This window comes from Aquarana catesbeiana, linkage group LG02 (genome assembly GCF_042186555.1).
Source record: "Aquarana catesbeiana isolate 2022-GZ linkage group LG02, ASM4218655v1, whole genome shotgun sequence".
NCBI lineage: Eukaryota > Metazoa > Chordata > Amphibia > Anura > Ranidae > Aquarana > Aquarana catesbeiana.
The window spans coordinates 700,626,481-700,646,709 of record NC_133325.1 but is presented as its reverse complement, the minus strand read 5'-3'; the positions used below and the strand labels follow the sequence as shown (position 1 = coordinate 700,646,709).

Here is a 20,229-nt window from a genome sequence, read left to right as displayed (position 1 = left end):
TAAAACATATCAGACAAGTCCTGATAATGGATGTATATTACACTGCAACGTTTGTTTAAACGATAGATACACAATTTTACAAAAAGTATTGGGACTCCTGCCTTTACACGCACATGAACTTTAAAGGAGTTGTAAAGGCAGAAGGTTTTTTATCTTAATGCATTCTATCAAAATGCAAGCAGGTGAGTGGAATTTTTGAGGGCTATAGTATAGATAGATAGATAGATAGATAGATAGATAGATAGATAGATAGATAGACACATACAGCGTTCAGGAGTGCGCTCCATACAAAGTGCAGTGTTCGGGGGTGCATTATGCAAAAAGTACAGTGTTCAGCCTTCTTGCACAGCTTCATCCCTCTGCATCCCCTATCCACAACTCACTTCTGCAACCTCCCTTCCCCTCGAACCTCTCCACTGCCCTCAACTTCGGGTTCCCATCCTCCCCTCTCCATAGCTCTCCACCATCTGCTATATGTTTACCTTTCTAAAAAGCACCTCTGCACCCAGCCTGGCTCTAGCACCTCCTTCCTCCACTGATTCCTTATAGACACACACACACACAAAAGTAGGAGAAGAGAAATAGTTAGGTACCTGCATTATTTTGTCTCCAGCCTGAAGGCCCGCTACCTCTGCAGGTCCTCCTTCAGTCACCCTTGTGACATAGATGCCCTGTAAATAGAAGAGGTTAGTATAGAAAACTGTAGTTGCGTATTATGCAAGTAAAATTGGGAAAAATTAAAATGAAAACACCAATTCTGACTCAAAGCCAGCACTGTTCAAATAAGTCACACTCACAATGGATGCCACGCTGCATCACCCAAAAGCCCAGGTTTAAAGTAAAAGCTTAGTTTAGTGTAAAAAAAAAAAAAAAAAACCATCAACCCAAGGGACATTGCTTACAATCAGTATAATGTGTCCCTTGTGCTGATGGCTGTTGAGTTTAGTTGAAATCTTCTGTTCTCTGATGACCCCCCACCCTAGTGCGGTAGTTAATCGAACGATCTGTCATACGCACTCATTAAGAGTGCCGACTAGGTCTGTCCTTTCTGCCCACAACCTTCATTCACAGAAGCTGTACTATTGTTTCTATGAATGAAATGCACTTTGTGAATGGAGGAAGTGGACTATTTATTCATCCGCCTGTCCTTTCATAGATCAGTGATTCATGACAGCATTTTGCCTGCTTAAAGTATAACAGCCCTGTTTGAAGCCAACAAAAGCACATAAACACAGGCTCTTCAGAGGAAAGTGAGGCATACAATACGACTGCCTACAAATCTTCCTTGTAAAAGTTCCTTCATAAAAAAAAAATAAATAAATAAATCACTCTTGGATTGCCTAAAGGTAAATGTTCCTGGCTAGGAGTTGAAAGGGAAGAACAGGATGACTTCACAGCTGCCTTATCCAAGGGGAGAACAGCAGCAATAGATTAATAAACACCAACAACTAGGCAGCTATGTGGTGTCTGCAGAGGTCCCACTGACATACAAATGTTGTGTCCCAAGTACATGAAACAATTATGTAAATAGTTATAGGCTCTTTCCTGCTTAAAAGAAAAGTATTGGATTTTTTTTTTTCTCTAGAGAATCATATTTACCTAGGTGGATGCAGCATCGGTCCGATGCTGTATCTGTCCCCCACACCGGCTTGAACACCGAGAGATCAAACATAACCGATTGCTTAGTTCTCACAGCTCCGTGAACAGAGAGCTGGTGACTATCAGTGACCGGCTCTCTGCTCTGTCCCCCTCGCTCACTGGAGCACTGGGCTGTGGAGGGGGCGTGAGCGGCTGGCTCAAGCTCTCAGCGGCTCGCTGAGAGGCTGAGCCAGGTGCAGGTCCAGGCATGTGGGCAGTTCCGGACCATATGGTCATGATCCTTCCTGAGCCTGCACCGGCTCTGACGTCAGCCGACCGCAGACTTCAGCCCGCTGTCTGTTCAAAACAGGTCACAGAAGTGCACAACAAACTGCACTGCATTCCTGTGATCCACATAAATACAGGTATATGAGATATGACTGTACTTCTCCTTTATTAATGCTGCAAAGTGATTAAGAATCCCTGTTGTGAAAAAAAAAAATATGGGGGCTTTCTGAAAGTAATCACAAAAATATGCTACAGAAAAACTGTAACATAAGCAGCGCTGAACAAGAAAGGATTGAGATAATAATGTCCAATTTAAAAAATTTCATGAATCATGGATTGTCCATCAAAAAAAGTTCATACGGGGCTAAATCCAGCTGAATACCGTCACCACACCGCGTGTGCAACAATCCCCTAAGGTAATGAACTTACCAGTCAACCAAAAGGTATTACGCTTGTGTTTTAAACGAACTCTGTCAGCAGGCACTGCGTCTCTCCATGTAGCTATTGCTCACAGCAAGCAAAAGAAAAAAGTGCACATAGCGTAATCCAGTAAAATTTATTAATGATAAAAATATCCCCCCTTACAAATGCGCACTTACAATGTTTAAAATACAAACAGGCATAAAAACTTCCAAATATCTTGTCACTATCATATATGTGTCCACCTCTCACCGCTCAGCCGATGTCTCATAAAGCGGTGTTCGCGGGCTGGGTAAACAGATAGTCCGACGGCGTAGGATACTGCGTGGTCACGCCCTGACATGTTTCGCCATCACTTCGAAACAAAGTGATGCACGAGAAACAAGTTGTTCGATAATATAAAATCGGAACAATATAAGAATAAACTTGTTACAGGGTCCTGCCATTCGATCTCCCTCCTGAATGAAGCCCCCCACAACCCCAACCCCCAACTCGTGGGGGATGGAGTTGTAGAGGGCCTCTACATCAATTGCCACCAATAAAGGCACCCTCTGGGATACGAATCCCATCAAGCGCCCCCAAAAGGTCCATAGTATCCTTGATGTATGAAGTCAATGACCCCACATGAGGACGCGAGGATGAAGATATTCAATCTGGCTAGCTGCCTCCGTAAGGCATCCATTTCCCAAGACGATTGGTCAGCCCGGGGGATGGATTAGGCTCTTATGAATTTTAGGTAATGTGTAAAGTGTTGGGGTTTTTGGTGATTGAGTGTTCAAAAATTCCCACTTTTTTTGGTAATGAGATTATGGTGATAGGCAGAGCCTATTAATTTCCTATATTGGCTTTCAATGTTATTAACAAAAGCCCTCAGATACCTTTTTGTACCAATCCCGATTATTAAGAAGGTCCATGACCATACTTTCATTCTAGGCACATTACATCACCATTACGTTACCCCTTTGTCTGAGGGTTTAATGACTAATGGGATTCTGTTGCAAGGACCAAATAGCTTCCTGTTGGTCAGGGGATAAATTTGAATGGGAGATCCCTTTCCATTTAGTTGGATGTATTTCATTGGTAACCTGCTGTGTGAATGCCCAAATATTTGAGTTTGCTTGAAGGGCAGGAAATGTTTGAGATTTAGGCTTATATTCTTTGGAAAAAAATGGGATTGATGGAGCATCGTCGGCAGGAGGGACAACCCCCTAAAGAGACAAAGGTACCCCTTTAGAGGTAGGCTCAGTCTCATCGGTGTTGCCCTCCTCCCAAAGCTCCATCAAGTCATCGAGGGCCTTGATATATATATATTTTTTTTTTTTTTAAATCAGAAAGGTTTTTATTGAGCTTGTCAAGAATTAACAACATCCAATAGTACATGAATATAAATGATCCTTCAGTCAATAACTTATGCACAAGTATGTTGTCCTTACCACTGCTATATAACAAAGTCTTCCTGGCACTCAACTTCTATTACTCCATTCCTTCACCAACACAGCCCGCATCTTTTATGGTTCACTTGAGGAATTCCCCCCCCCCCCCCCAGAGACACTGAAAAAGTCAGGACATTACCAGTTCTCTAGGGCTCAGACCAGGCGTGTCTAGCCAGTGTGACCATATGCGTTCAAACCTGCCAGGACATCCCCTATGCTGGTAGATTTATTTTTCCATGATAAGGGTATTTCCCATGTGGGTTATCCAGGAGTTGCTTGTGGGGGGCGAGCCAGACTTCCAGCCCATCAAAATAACTTTCCGGGCCTGGAACAGTGCCCTAGAGAATGCAATCCTGATCATTTCCTCAGGGATCACATCCTCCAGAACCCCCAGTGGGCCTTGATATCATTGATTGTCATTTCACTCCACAAGGGGTTATCTAGGGATTGGAGTTGTTTTTTGCTTTTGATTTTTCTCATAAATTACCTTAAACATTAATTTCCGTGAGAATAAAATTGAAATCTTTAATAAGTTCAAATTGGTCTATTTTTTGAGTAGGGTAAAATGTTAAGCCCAAACTCAATACTTGAATTTGCTCGTTAGACAGGGAATAAGAAGATACATTTATATTACTTCAAACTTTGTATTGCTGTTAATGTCTTTTGACTCATTTGTTCCACATTTAAATAAGATAGAATCAGACTTTAGATTCAACTGGTAGGAGAATTTGCAAAGCTGCTCCATCGGAATGATGGATCTGCTTTGTCAGCAATATTCCCTGGAGCTTGAATCATTAGAAAAAGAAATAGAATTAATATATCAAGCCAATGATATCAGATCCTTTATTCACTTAATGGGAATTGACCTTAAAAAAGCAACTTGGAGACATTTGTTGCTGAGAGTCTAAAAACTAAAGACTAAAGCTCAGGAAATTACATTGCCTGATGGACATGTCTTTAAACCGCAATTTCTTGCCAATTGTCAATTGGTGGGGGTGGTTTATATATTATGATATGCGATTGTGGTGCATACTATGAACAAAACAAAAAGACTGTTCTTTCATCGTATTTGTGACCACGTCAAATTAGTCTCCAAGTCCAGAATGGAGACACCCATCAGTTGACATATGGGTCTCTTTCATGCATTTAATTTGTCCAAAGTGCATTTTTTTGCCTTGTAATACCTACCAAAGAATGAGAGAGGAGGCGACAATGATAAGCTACTTTTACAGTGGAAGTCCGGTGGATTCATAATCTATCAGCTCTTAAACCGCCTGGACTGAATGATGCAGTTTTAAGCCATTCTTATGAATTAGGCTGTCTTTATGACTTAAGATACTCCGTCTCATTCTCTGGTCTAAACAAAATTTAAATAAACTGAATGAATTTGTTGGTGAAAATATTGTATCCTTTCCTTTTTTTTCTCCCCACCTTTCACCTGGCTACACATAGCTATCTCTTCAAATTAATTAGTTAAATACTTATTAATCCTTTTAGGTTTTGTTTTTATCTAGGAAATGCTGTGCTGCTTGTTCATGTATCTATGTATATGATGAGCTGGTAAGGTATGCCGTATCTTCAGATGCAGTTAAAATAATTTGAGATCTCTAATTATCGTAATCAGGATTTCACATATGACTGGATCAACTGGGTTGGGGGGTAGGTAGCCATATAGACGCCCTGGGCACTTGCTACATCAGTGTCAAACCAATCACTCATGGCTTGCTCGGGCCCATAAGCACTATTAATAGGAGCATGTCCAATTCCTCTTTAACAGCTTTGACTAGGAGCCAGTTCCTGTTCTCCATGTCATATATGGAAAGCCCTGTGTCTGCTACGCTGAGGGGCGGATTGGATATTTGTTCACCTGTACCCCTCTGCCTGCCAAGTATGGACTTTCCAAAATGGCAAATTGTGACCACTCGCAATAGCGTGTGAGGTCACATCCGCCGTCGGTTCCGGACATGCGAAATAGTGCTGTCAACACGTCCACGCCCCGCCGGTGACATCAGTGGGACGGGGAGGAGTTTAACATGTGGAGAGAGAGAGAGACAGAGAGACAGAGAGACAGAGAGACAGAGAGACAGAGAGACAGAGAGACAGAGAGACAGAGAGACAGAGAGACAGAGAGAGACGGACTCTCTCCCCCTTAGCATAGCAAGCTTTTTCTTGAACTTTCGGCACATATAAGTACCTCGCTGCTACAATATATTCACTGGCTGTATTCCGTTTGGTGAGGGGGGGCTTGGTTTTCACTGGTCAATATTTGCCTTTGCAGGAAAGGAGACAACATTTTTCAGCCACAGATGATTTATTTCCACCTATTCCTCTGAGGTGCTGACGCCTCCTTTTAAAGTGGAGTTCCACCCCAAAAAAAAAAAAAAAAATAGTAATATGCTTAAAAAAATTAAAAAATTTGGAGAAAAATTGCTAGGGGGTCCCTGCTGACTTTTATTTTTTTTAAATGGGAACCCCACTTTAAAAGTTGACCTTGTGGCTCCAGCCCTCATCCAGGATGGGAACAATGTGAGCATATGTAGGAAGTCTCAGATATTCATATAGAAATTCCTACTAAAAGAAAAAAAAAAAAAAAAAAATTGTTTTTCTCCTAGGATTTTGCTGGTTGATTTCCCCAGGAAAACAGACTTGGCAGCAGAAGTGCTGTTGGTCTACACCTGGGTCTTGTTAAGGCACAGCAAATGCCTTCTGCTGTTCCTCTACCAGAACATCCCAGCAATAAACCCTTTTCCCCTGTTTTGGGGACAAAAAATAGATCGCATTGGTTCTACACTGTTGCAACTTTGAATAAAGCTAAATTTTGCATCGCTTTAAAATTACTAGTTAACCATTTTTTATGATCCTGGGCTAATCAATTAGGGCCATAGAAGCTAATAAACTTATGGGTTTACATATGGATTTTATGCTTTTCAGAATCTTTATCCTCTCCCTATGGTTGCATGTATGCCCCCTTAACTCAGGCTCCAGCCTAGGAATCAGAATCTCTAGCTCTCGTTACCTCCTCCCATGCTCGCCTTCAGGACTTCTCCAGAGCCTCTCCCATCCTCTGGAACTCCCTGCCCCAGTATGTCCAATCAGCCCCTACCCTGTCCACCTTTAGGAGATCCCTGAAAACTCATTTATTCAGGGAAGCCTACCCCACACCCACATAACAACTATCCCTGAGCCACCCCCATCAAATCATTCTCTGCAGCTATTACCTTTTGTACCACCACCCACTCCCTTTAGAATGTACGCTCTATGAGCAGGGCCCTTCTGTACCTTTTGTATTGAACTGTACTGTAATTGTGTTGTCCCCCCTATACATTGTAAAGCGCTGCGTAAACTGTTGCCACTATATAAATCGTGTATTATAATAATAATAATAATAATAGATGTGTTATATAATTTTTTTGACACGATTGTCACAATAATCTTCAAATACAATTTTTCATTATTGTCAGTTTCTTTTGTAGTATTTAACTTCATGCAACACTTTCAAAAGCTCCTGAGGAAGCGCTTATAAACGAAACATGTAGAGTAAGAAGTGGTTGCACATGTTGTATGAATTTTATGCTTTTGAACATTTATTGTCATTTTAACCCTTTCATGACTAAGCCTATTTTTGAAATGTGGTGTTTACAAGTTAAAATCCGTATTTTTTGCTAGAAAATTACTTAGAGTTCCCAAACATTATATATATTTTTTTTAGCAGAGAATCTAGAGAATAAAATGGAGATTGTTGCAATATTTTATATCACACGGTATTTGAAACGCAAATTTTTGGAAAAGGGACACTTTCATGAATTTTAAAAAATCCAAACAGTAGAGTTACCCCAATTTTTTTGTATAATGTGAAAGATGATGTTACGCCGAGTAAATAGATACAAAACATGTCACCCTTTATAATTGCACGCACTCGTGGAATGGCGACAAACTACGGTAGCTATGAATTTTCATAGGCGACGCTTTAAAATTTTTTTACGGTTACCAGGTTTGAGTTACAGAGGAGGTCTAGGGCTAGAATTATTGCTCTCGCTCTGACGATCGCGGCGATATCTCACATGTGTGATTTGAACACCGTTTACATATGCGGGCGCGACTTCCATATGCATTTTCTTCGCTGCGCGAGCTCGCGGGGACGGGGGCGCTTTATACTTGTAATTTGCGTTTTAAAAAAACATTTTTTTTTTTTTTTTTAATTTTATTGCTGTCACAAGGAATGTAAACATCCCTTGTGACAGTAATAGGTGGTGACAGGTACTCTTTATGGAGGGATCGCGGGTCTAAAAGACCCGCGATCCCTCCTTTGCACTTCACAGTATTCAGATTGACGAAAACGGCGATTCTGATTTCTGTGTATTTTTTTAAATTCGGCGCCATTTACAGCCGAGTAAACGGGAAGTGACGTCATGATGTCGCTTCCGCGTTTACATTCAGAAGGCTGGAACAAAGCCGCCCACAGCTTCGTTCCAGCCCGCCCCCAGCCGCCGAAGGCGGCCGATTGGACACCGGGCTTCTCGATCGCACGGGAGGCCCGGTAAGAGAGGCGTGATGCGGCGGGAGGGATGTCCCCTCCCGCTTCTCTGGTATAACAGCCGAGCGGCTTTTAGCCGCATCGGTTGTTATACTTGGATAGCCGATCGCCCGCTCTAAATAACGGTACCGGGATGATGCCTGCAGCTGCGGGCATCATCCCGGTATAACCCCGGAAAAAGCCGAGTACGCAGATGTGCGTACGGTCGGCGGGAAGGGGTTAAAGAAACGTACGTCCAATAAAATTTATATTTTTATAAACCTTTTTGCATATTATTTTGGTACCTTTAAAGTCCCGCTTGTTCTTTACCAATTGTTCTCATTAACCCAATGGGATGTGGTACCTAGTTCTGACCCCTCATTGCCCAGTCCCAAAAAAAAAAAAAAAAAAAGGGGCGCAAATCAATCATCTTCCTTCTGTAAACTACTAATCTTCCCACCATCCATTAAATAAAGATGAAGGTAGGAAGACAAGTTCTGAAGTCCAACTTGGACCGCAATCATGACTCCCCTCCGTAGATACAAAGGCTTACGACACAAATGTAGCCATCCCATCTAATGGCACCTCAGCTAAAATAGATTACATTAGAGCACACATAATGAAACACTTCTGAGAGGTGTGTACAATTCTTAGGATAATATACAAATATTAAATATATTTCATACATACAATTGTGCTCATAAGTTTACATACCCTGGCAGAATTTATGATTTCTTGGCCATTTTTCAGAGAATATGAAGAATGATAACACAAAAACTTTCCTTTCACTCATGGTTAGGGTTTGGCTGAAGTCATTTATTATCAATCAACCGTGTTTACTTTTTTTAAATCATAATCACAACAAACTACCCAAATGACCCTGGGCTGTCTTGCATGAAATGCACGTTTGAGATCTTCCCAGAGTGGCTCAATGATATTGAGGTCAGAAGGCTGAGATGGCCACTCCAAAAACTTCACTTTATTCTGCTGTAGCCAATGACAGGTCGACTTGGCCCTGTGTTTTGGATCATTGTTGTGTTGGAATGTCCAAGTACGTCCCATGCGCAGCTTCCTGGCTGATGAATGCAAATGTTCCTCCAGTAGGGGGCAGCAAAGGGAAAGGAAAGGAAAGACAGATTCTGGTGGTAGGGGACTCAATTCTTAGAAGGACAGAGAGGGCAATCTGTAACCAAGACCTGAAGCGCCGAACAGTATGTTGTCTACCGGGCGCTCGGGTTCGGCACATCACGGATCTTGTGGACAGATTACTGGGAGGGGCTGGGGAAGACCCGGCTGTCATGGTGCACGTTGGCACCAATGACAAAGTCGGAGGCAGATGGAGTGTCCTAAAGAACGATTTTAGGGACTTAGGAGCTAAATTGAGGAAAAGGACCTCCAAGGTAGTATTCTCAGGAATACTACCGGTACATCGAGCCACACCAGAAAGGAAGAGGGAGATTAGGGAAGTAAACAAGTGGCTGAAGAGCTGGTGTAGTAAGGAGGGGTTTGGGTTCCTGGAGGACTGGGCCGACTTCTCAGTCGGTAACCGGTACTATAGAAGGGACGGACTGCACCTAAATGAGGAGGGTGCAGATCTGCTGGGAAGGAAGATGGCCAAAAAGTTAGAGGGGTTTTTAAACTAGGCGATGGGGGGGGAGGGTCCAGAGGCAGAGATAGCCAGCGCGGAAGATATTCCAGAGGGTAGTATTGGGGGCATTAGTGGTAGGTTAACCAAAGCACAAAAACACAAGGTGAGTATAGTAGCAAGTCCTAGTTGCAATCTCGAAACACCCAATACGAAGACAATATGCGACCGGTCTAAACTATGTGGCATTTTCACCAATGCCAGGAGCATGGCGGACAAGATGGGTGAACTATAGATACTGTTGTACGAGGAGGATTTGGATTTTGTGGGAATTTAAGAGACCTGGTTCAACAGCTCTCATGATTGGCTGGCAAACATTCAAGGGTATACCCTATACCGCAAGGATAAAGAGGGTAAAAAAGGGGGAGGGGTATGCCTATATATCAAGAATAATGTACAAGTGAATGTGAGAGATGACATCACTGAGGGAGCTAGAGAGGAGGTGGAATCCTTATGGGTAGAGCTCCAAAGGTATAAAGCTAAGGGGAAAATAATACTGGAAGTATGCTATAGGCCCCCTAACCTGAGGGAGGAAGTGGAGACGATTCTCCTATCACAAATTGGAGTACCAGCAAGGATGGGAAGTGTTATCATAATGGGGGATTTTAATTATCCAGACATAGACTGGGCGGAGGGAACCGCGCATTCATTTAAGGCTATGGGTCAGATGGTAGACGCACCAACTAGAAATAAAACATTACTGGATCTACTGATTACCAACAATACAGACCTGATCACGGATGTGGAAATGCGGGGCAATTTAGGCAACAGCGATCACAGGTCAATTAGTTTCAGTATAAATCACACAAATAGGAAACATAAAAGGGAATACAAAGACACTGAATTTCAAAAGAGCCAACTTCCCTAAACTACAAACCTTGCTAAAAGGCATAAACTGGGATAAAATATTAGGAACAAAGAATACGGAGGAGAGATGGGTTTGCTTTAAGAGCATATTAAATAAGGGCATTAGCCAATGTATCCCATTGGGTAATAAATTTAAAAGAGCGAACAAAAGTCCTGGATGGCTTAACTCCAATGTAAAAATGCATATAAAAGCAAAGGAGAAGGCCTTCAAAAAATACAAGGTTGAGGGATCATCCTCAGCATTCAGACTTTATAAAGAATGCAACAGGAAATGTAAAGGTGCAATTAGGACAGCTAAGATAGAACATGAAAGACACATAGCGGAGGAGAGCAAAAAAAATCCCAAGAAATTCTTTAAGTATGTAAACAGTAAAAAAGGGAGGACAGACCATATTGGCCCCATAAAGAATGAGGAAGGACATCTGGTTACAAAGGATGGGGAGATGGCGAAGGTATTGAATTTATTCTTCTCCTCAGTCTTCACGAGTGAATCGGGGGGCTTCAGTAACCAAAACTGCAGTGTTTATCCTCATGACACAACACAGGAAGCACCTCCATGGTTAACAGAGGACGGAATTAAAATTAGACTTGAGAAACTTAACATTAATAAATCACCGGGACCAGATGGCTTGCATCCGAGGGTACTTAGGGAACTCAGTCAAGTGATTGCCAGACCGTTGTTCCTAATTTTTACAGATAGTCTACTGACTGGAATGGTACCAGCTGATTGGAGAAAAGCCAATGTAGCACCTATATTTAAAAAGGGCCCAAAATACATCCCTGGGAATTACAGACCAGTTAGCCTAACATCGATAGTATGTAAACTCTTGGAGGGGATGATAAGGGACTATATACAGGATTTTAGTAATACGAACGATATCATTAGCAGTAATCAGCATGGATTCATGAAGAATCGTTCTTGCCAAACCAATCTATTAACCTTCTATGAGGAGGTGAGTTGCCGTCTAGATAAAGGAAGGCCTGTAGACGTGGTGTATCTGGATTTTGCAAAAGCATTTGACACAGTTCCCCATAAACGTTTACTGTACAAAATAAGGTCCGTTGGCATGGACCATAGGGTGAGTACATGGATTGAAAACTGGCTACAAGGGCGAGTTCAGAGGGTGGTGATAAATGGGGAGTACTCAGAATGGTCAGGGGTGGGTAGTGGGGTTCCCCAGGGTTCTGTGCTGGGACCAATCCTATTTAATTTGTTCATAAACGATCTGGAGGATGGGATAAACAGTTCAATCTCTGTATTTGCAGACGATACTAAGCTAAGCAGGGCAATAACTTCTCCGCAGGACGTGGAAACCTTGCAAAAAGACCTGAACAAATTAATGGGGTGGGCGACTACATGGCAAATGAGGTTCAACATAGAAAAATGTAAAATAATGCATTTGGGTGGCAAAAATATGAATGCAATCTATACACTGGGGGGAGAACCTCTGGGGGAATCTAGGATGGAAAAGGACCTGGGGATCCTAGTAGATGATAGGCTCAGCAATGGCAGGCAATGCCAAGCTGCTGCTAACAAAGCAAACAGAATATTGGCATGCATTAAAAGGGGGATCAACTCCAGAGATAAAACGATAATTCTCCCGCTCTACAAGACTCTTGTCCGGCCGCACCTAGAGTATGCGGTCCAGTTCTGGGCACCAGTCCTCAGGAAGGATGTACTGGAAATGGAGCGAGTACAAAGAAGGGCAACAAAGCTAATAAAGGGTCTGGAGGATCTTAGTTATGAGGAAAGGTTGCGAGCACTGAACTTATTCTCTCTGGAGAAGAGACGCTTGAGAGGGGATATGATTTCAATTTACAAATACCGGACTGGTGACCCCACAATAGGGATAAAACTTTTTCGCAGAAGAGAGTTTACCAAGACTCGTGGCCACTCATTAAAATTAGAAGAAAAGAGGTTTAACCTTAAACTACGTAGAGGGTTCTTTACTGTAAGAGCGGCAAGGATGTGGAATTCCCTTCCACAGGCGGTGGTCTCAGCGGGGAGCATTGATAGCTTCAAGAAACTATTAGATAAGCACCTGAATGACCACAACATACAGGGATATACAATGCAATACTGACACATAATCACACACATAGGTTGGACTTGATGGACTTGTGTCTTTTTTCAACCTCACCTACTATGTAACTATTTTTTGATAACATTCTGCATTCATCTTGCCATCAATTTTGACCAAATTTCCTGTGCCTTTGTAGCTCACACATCCCCAAAACATCAGCGATCCACCTCCCTGTTTCACAGTAGGAATGGTGTACCTTTCATTATAGGCCTTACTGACTCCTCTCCAAATGAAGCGTTTATGGTTGTTGCCAAAAAGCTAAATTTTGGTCTCATCACTCCAAATGACTTTGTGCCAGAAGGTTTGAGGCTTGTTTCTGTGCCATTTGGTATATTGTAAGCAAGATACTTTGTGGCATTTGCGTAGTAATGGCTTTCTTCTGGCGACTTGACCATGTAGCCCATCTTTCTTCAAGTGCCTCCTTATTGTGCATCTTGAAACAACCACACCACATGTTTTCAGAGAGTCCTGAAGTCCTGGCAGTTGCGGCTGAAACATTAGTTGGTCTACTTGACCGTGGTTTGGTTTCAACAGAACCCCACATTTTCCACTTCTTGATTAGAGTTTGAACACTGCTGATTGGCATTCTCAATTCCTTGGATATCTTTTTATATCCCTTTCTGGTTTTACACAGTTCAACTACCTTTTGCCGCAGATCCTTTGACAATACTTTTGCTTTCCCCATGACTCAGAATCTAGAAACGTCAGTGCAGCACTGGATGAAAGATGCAAGGGTCTGTCAGGAGTCCAGAAACTCATTGACCTTTTATACACACACTAATTACAAGCAAACAGATCACAAACAGATCCTTTAATAGCCATTCAAACCCCTTTGTGTCAACGTCATCTCGCCAAAATCACCAGGGTATGTAAACTTTTGATCAGGGTCATTTCTGTTGTCATTATGATTTAAAAAAAAAGAGTAAGCACAGTTGATTGATAATAAATGGCTTCAGCCAAACACTAACCATGAGTGAAAGAAAGGTTTTTGTGTTATCATTCATATTCTCTGAAAAATGGCCAAGAAATCAAATTCTACCAGGGTATGTAAACTTATGAGCACAACTGTATAAGACAACAGGAGAAGAAGATATTTTATACTACAAAGAAAAAAAAAAAGCCCCAACCTTATCTGTCTTATCCTCTGAATATGGGTTCTGAGCGGGATCTTGGTCAATGCCACCTCCAATACTGAAGCCAAGGATCAGGTTGTCTCCCTGTCGCAGCTTATGAATTTCAATTCTTTGCTTTAAAAAGGAGAAAAGATGTTAACGGTTAGTTTAACAAAATCACTTAAAATAACTTTGTATGCCAAACAGCCACTATATATTACTTCACATTAACTGCGGAGCCTAAGGACGAGTACACTGATAAGTGCTGGAATACCACAATAATCCCCATGAACTGAGCCCCATCACAGTTGGGATCATCATAACTTCTACTGCAATGGACAATAATGAGAAGGGGGGGGGGGGGAGGAAGCTGATATGAGACAATTTGCAGAACATTACCTAGCAGATCTCTTTAAGCAGCAGCAGATCTCTGAACAACCACAAATGATACCATAGTACTCTCGTACCACCTTCCCACCATGGGCAGAAGACGATGAATAGGCTTCAATTAGGGTAAGTGATATATATATATATCTATCTAGAGATAGATAGATAGATAGATATTTATTTATTATACACACACACACACACACACACACACACACACACACACAGAATAAATTTTGGGTTAAACATTTTAACGATTGGATGTAGGCGCCTTTTGGCTGACAATTTTCCATCTGGCACTTTTTTTTTTTTTTTTTTTTTTTTTTTTAAATGATTTCAACCAGTTTATCAGGAATCAGCAAAAATTCGCTCAGTGGATGGTCACCTTTAGGCCTGCTTAGCACCATTGTGTGGTGTTCATACGTTACCGCAACTCACCCTGTATGCATTAGAGCCAACATGTTAAGGCACTTCAGTGCATGAGAACATTACCATTGTTGTTGCTAAAAGGGTTCAGGTGTGGTTTGATGTGTGCTGGCAGCCCTTTCAAAATAATTGGTTTGCCTTAAAGGAGAAGTTCACCTTTACGCTCATGTCACATATATATGAATTGGACCGGCTTTCAATGGAGTCAGTTCACAGATGTCTGGGGCAGCTGTAGTCTGTTTTTAAAAAGGGACCTGTGCGATTTGGGGTCCTTTTTAGGTTGAATTTAAGTAATAACGTGCACCTGAATTGGTGTACAAAACCGCAGCGCACATGTGTGAACCTAGCCTTAGAACAAGTTACACCCATTTTTAGGGTGTAACACGTTCCAGCATCTGCAGCTTCTCCTGGTTTTACCCTCTCCCCTCACCCGCTGTCAAAATTTAAAAACAGCGTGGCCATGCATGGCTCCACCCACACAGCTGCATCATTCATTCATGGTTTCCCATTAGTTCTCAATGAGCTACAAGGGCGCTGGTGAGCGTCCTCGTAGTCCATTGATCTTCCTGCTCTCAGGTAACTGCCTGTCCGTATGAGGTACGGGCAAACAGCTATGCTAAGATTCTGCAGGAGCTTGACATTGCATCTGTTATCTGCTGATCGCAGGTGCAATGCTCTGCAGGCTTCTTAGAAAAAAATAAATACTAAAATGCACATTTTTTTTTATCTGCAAAAAAAAAAAAAAAAAAAAATTTGCATTTGTTATTTTTTTTTTCTCCAAGGTGAACGTATCCTATAAAATAACATTGACATGTTTGCTCTTTATACACTGCAAAGGTGTGAAATCAGTTTAATTAGATGGATTTTAGGTTGGGCGCCACCATTTGACCGCACTGTAAGTTACACTCCTTTATTTTTGAGAGATTGTTTCTCCGTTTAAAGGATATCCCTACTTATAAACATTACTGATTTATTTTCAGAGCATCCTACTCCTGATGATTGGCAAGAGCCATGAAACGTGCGTCGAGTTATATTAAACTGATGCTTTAAACAATTTTGGTCTACCATGCAAAATCGATCATGTTCATTGAACTTTTATGAATGGATGAGTGTTCTTTTATAATAAAGAGGTTTATTTATTATTCTGTACTTTCTTCTGTACAATTGTTTTATATTTATGCAAATGTATTACACTGGATTGTGTCCTGTATTACAGATTGATACTTCCTTAATGTAATCTGCTATTTCTTAATAAACTGAACAATCCAATGACTTGCCTCATATAAAGTCCCATTTCCTCTCTTTTTGTTGTTGTATACATATTAGGGATGGAGGCTTGTCATTGCTAGAATCATGGTGTGATAGGTCGCATCTATTATAGATGAGAATTAGTTTAATTGGGTGGTTTAATCTGATGACAATATCAAATACAACGCCGTGTCTTCTAGAAAATATATGTCCCCCCCATCCTATTTTGCTAATCTCCTATACAGGCGATACTCGAAAAATTTGAATATCGTGCAAAAGTTCATTTATTTCACTAATGCAACTTAAAAAGGTGAAACTAATATATGAGATAGACTCATTATATGCAAAGCAAGTAATTCAAGCCGTGATTTGTCATAATTGTGATGATTATGGCTTACAGCTCATGAAAACCCCAAATCCACAATCTCAGAAAATTAGAATATTACATGCAATCAATAAAACAAGGATTGTACATAGAACAATATCGGACCTCTGAAAAGTATAAGCATGCATATGTACTCAGTACTCTTACAGCAACGAGTCAAAGCTTAGATGTCATTTTAAAGTGGTGTTCCACCCAAAAAAAAAAAAAATTACATGAAAAATCCTAAAAAATACAAAAAAACATTTGGATTTTTTTTTTTTTCTCACCTCTAAAATGCCTGTTGCTAGGGGGTCCCTCGTAGTCTGCCTCTTTCAGTGCCTGGGCTGGTGACATCACTTCCATCTCGGCACAGGAAGGGCTCAGCTCTGCTCCCTCCCTCCTGTCAATCTGGGACCCATTACAGGTCCCAGGTGACTGAGCGGCCAATCACGGCGCCCGGCGCCGCTCGCGCATGCGCAGTGGGTGCCAGGCTGTGAAGCCACAGCCCGGCACCCACAGTTGCAATGCCAGCGCCGCAGAACGGAGGGGGAGACGAGCGGGGCTTCGATCCCCCACATTGCTGGACCCAGGGACAGGTAAGTGTCCAATTAAAAGTCAGCAGCTGCAGTATTTGTAGCTGCTGACTTTTAATTTTTTTTTTTAGTGGCCCTCCTCTTTAAGGATTATATTTAGGTTCACTAAAAAAATATAAAAAAGGAAAAACATTATTTTTATTTTTTTTTAATAACAAACATGTCTATATTCACCTGCTCTCTGCAATAGAATTGCACAGAGCGGCCCTTATCCTCTTCTCAGGTCCCCTTCAAGTGCTTCTGGCTCCTGCTGGTGCCCCCAATAGGAAACCGATTCCCATGGGGGCACTTGTGCCGGCTTGATCCCAAGCCCCGCGTCCATTAACTAAGACAGCGGGACTCAGCTCCGCTCCCTCGTCACTGGAGCTGATTATTATTATTATTATTATACAATATTTATATAGCGCCAACAGTTTACGTAGCGCTTTACAACTTGAGGGTAGACAGTACAAATACAATACAATTTGATACAGTAGGAATCAGAGGGCCCTGCTCACTTAGAGCTTACAATCTAAGAGGGACTTACAATCTAAGAGGGAGCTGATTGACAAGAGTAGGAGCCAATGGCTCCCATTGCCATCGATCTTCTACCCAGGGAGGAGGGACAAAGCTGCAGCTACCATGCACAGCTCTGGGTCGTGATGGGGTCCAGGTGAGTATAAGGGGGGGCGAGGGGCGAGCAGCTGACAGCTCAGCGTGGGATCAGCTTCAGAAAAGGGATGTATATGGATTTCTTCTTTACAGGGCTAGATAGGTTAGTGTTCGATCATGGATGTCTATAGATGTAATGATTTTAGTGTTGGGGTGGACTTATCCTTTAAGGTTTTTCACACCAATGCATTCTATGCATTAAGGCGAAACCCCCCCCCCCCACCCCCGTCCGTGTGAAAGGGGCCTCAGACACTTGTGGACATCGATGGAGAAAGAGGGGGTTTAGATAAGTAATTGGGAGGTGCTGGGGAGGCTGCTACACACAGGTTTTTTATATCTTAATGCATAGAATGCATTAGGAAAAAAAAAATCTTCTGCCTTTACAACTCCTTTAAAAAGGACCAAGCCTATTTCTGACATTTGTCGTTTACAAGTTAAAAACAGTATTTTTTGCTAGAAAATTACTTAGAACCCCCATACATTATACATTTTTTTTAGCAGAGACCCTAGAGAATAAAATGGAGACTGTTGCAATACTTTATGTCACACCGTATTTGCGCAGTGGTCTTACAAACGCAATTTTTTGGGAAAAAAATACACTTTTTTTAATTAAAAAAAAAACCAAAAACAGTAAAGTCAACCCAATTCTTTTTATAATTGTGAAAGAGGTTCACGAGAATCACGATCTTTATTCTAAGCAAAAAAAAAACGTGATTCTCATTTTAGCCAGAATTATGCAGCTATTATTAATTATGAAGCCATAGCAGTGACAACATTGCCATAATAAAAAAAAAATTAAAATAAACAAACAAATGCAGTGCTATGTGAGATAGATAGATATAGAGATATATATATATAATTGCCATGGGCAATGCGCGAGTGAATGTTGAAGCAACTTGAATTCCCAAACAAAAAAAAAAAAAATAAAAAATGACAGCTTCTCTGATCTTTTCCTTCTCCTCCCTGCAGCCTACATCCCGCTGTATTGTCTGAAGGCGTGTGTGTGTGTGTGTGTGTGTGTGTGTGTGTGTGTGTATATATATATATTTGTTGTCAAGCAAGTCCACAATGAAAGAAATATAAAAAAATTGAAGTAAACAGAAAAAATTTTTAATGTCAGCAAGTCCACACTGTGACTTCACACACGTGCTTTCCCCCCCCGTGTGACTGCGCTCACCTCCAATTGTGTGACCGCACAATTAAGTTTGGTACGCAACAGCAGCTGAACCACCTCTGGGCTCTAAGGCCCCTTTCACACTGGGGTGGGGGCGGCGGCGGTGGTAAAACACCGGTATTGTTAGCGGCGCTTTACCGTCGGTATTCAGCCGCTAGCGGGGCGGTTTTACTCCCCACTAGCGGCCGAGAAAGGGTTAAAAACCACTGCAAAGCGCCTCTGCAGAAGCGCTTTGCCGGTGGTATTGCCACGGTGTCCCATTGATTTCGAAGGGCAGGAGCGGTGGAGGAGCGGTGTAGGGATCCCCCTGTGTTGTCAAGCGTAGGAGAGGGGCCAGGCCTCTTTTGTATTTTAAATTGAGGATACCATCTTTGGATTACAACCGGGGAAGCCTGTAATTCCTGCTACTTAAAGCCCAGAGGTGGTATATAAAAATGTATTTTTATTTTTTTTTTTTCCACCGTGAACTTGCTGTAATTAAGGATTTTTGATAAATTTTGATCATGTTTACTTCAATTTTTTTATATTTCTTTCACTGTGCACTTGCTTGTCAACAAATATTTTACGTTTATAAAATTTTTCCCTTTTTATATTCTTTGTTTGGGAATTCAAGTTTCACTCGCGCATTGCCCACAGCAATTACACATATATATTTTTTCACCATGAGTGAGTGATATATCACATAGCGCTGCATTTGTTTATTTTTAATATTTTATACACAGATTATGGGAGTGTGAATATGCTTAGCGGCTGTGGATTGGTTCTCTTACATTTAAAACATTCTTTGAACACTCCATTGTTAGCTCGCAAGACATACACACACACACAACATAACATGTCATGCTTTAAAATTGTCTCCACTCCATGAGCGTGCGCAAACGACGGTACTTCAAAATCTCCATTGCCACTGGAAACCGGCACAAGTGTGTCTGCAAATTGGTACTCAAATACACGGCCTCTCAGCGTCAAGGCCCACCCACAAGAGGCCGTATATTTGTGTACCGTCAGCACATAGGGGTTAAAGCAACAGGATATATCTGCAGACATGAAAAAATAATATTTAGACATACATACACAAAATATATATCTAATTTTTATTTAACATACAATATATATATATATACACACATATACATACATACATACATATACATACACACACACACATACACACAATACAGCGGGATGTAGGCTGCAGGGAGGAGAAGGAAAAGATTAGAGAAGCTGTCATGTTCTATGCAGGCACTGCATGTCAAAATCTGGGATGACTCAGGCGGGAGCTGGCTGTGACTTGCAGGAATGTTGAACAGATAGGAATGTCAAACACACCTCCTGTATCACTGCTTTCTGAGTCTCATCTTGTTAGCCATTTGAACTTTTGATATAGTCTGTGTAGTATATTCCAATGTGTCTTGTGTAAACAACTGAACATAGGTATAGTTGAAC

The 20,229-nt window shown here is 41.6% G+C and overlaps 1 protein-coding gene across 1 annotated transcript in view; it reads right to left on the bottom strand.

Annotated features, from left to right (window-relative positions):
* The window catches only part of TAX1BP3 (Tax1 binding protein 3), a 40,209-nt gene that overhangs the window by 7,280 nt on the left and 12,700 nt on the right, over positions 1-20,229 (bottom strand). Inside the window, exons 2-3 of the mRNA XM_073616909.1 lie at positions 13,956-14,075; positions 594-671 (exon numbers count right to left, since the gene is read on the bottom strand). Coding sequence (XP_073473010.1) covers positions 594-671; positions 13,956-14,075 — 198 coding nt within the window. The remainder of the gene's footprint in view (positions 1-593; positions 672-13,955; positions 14,076-20,229) is intronic.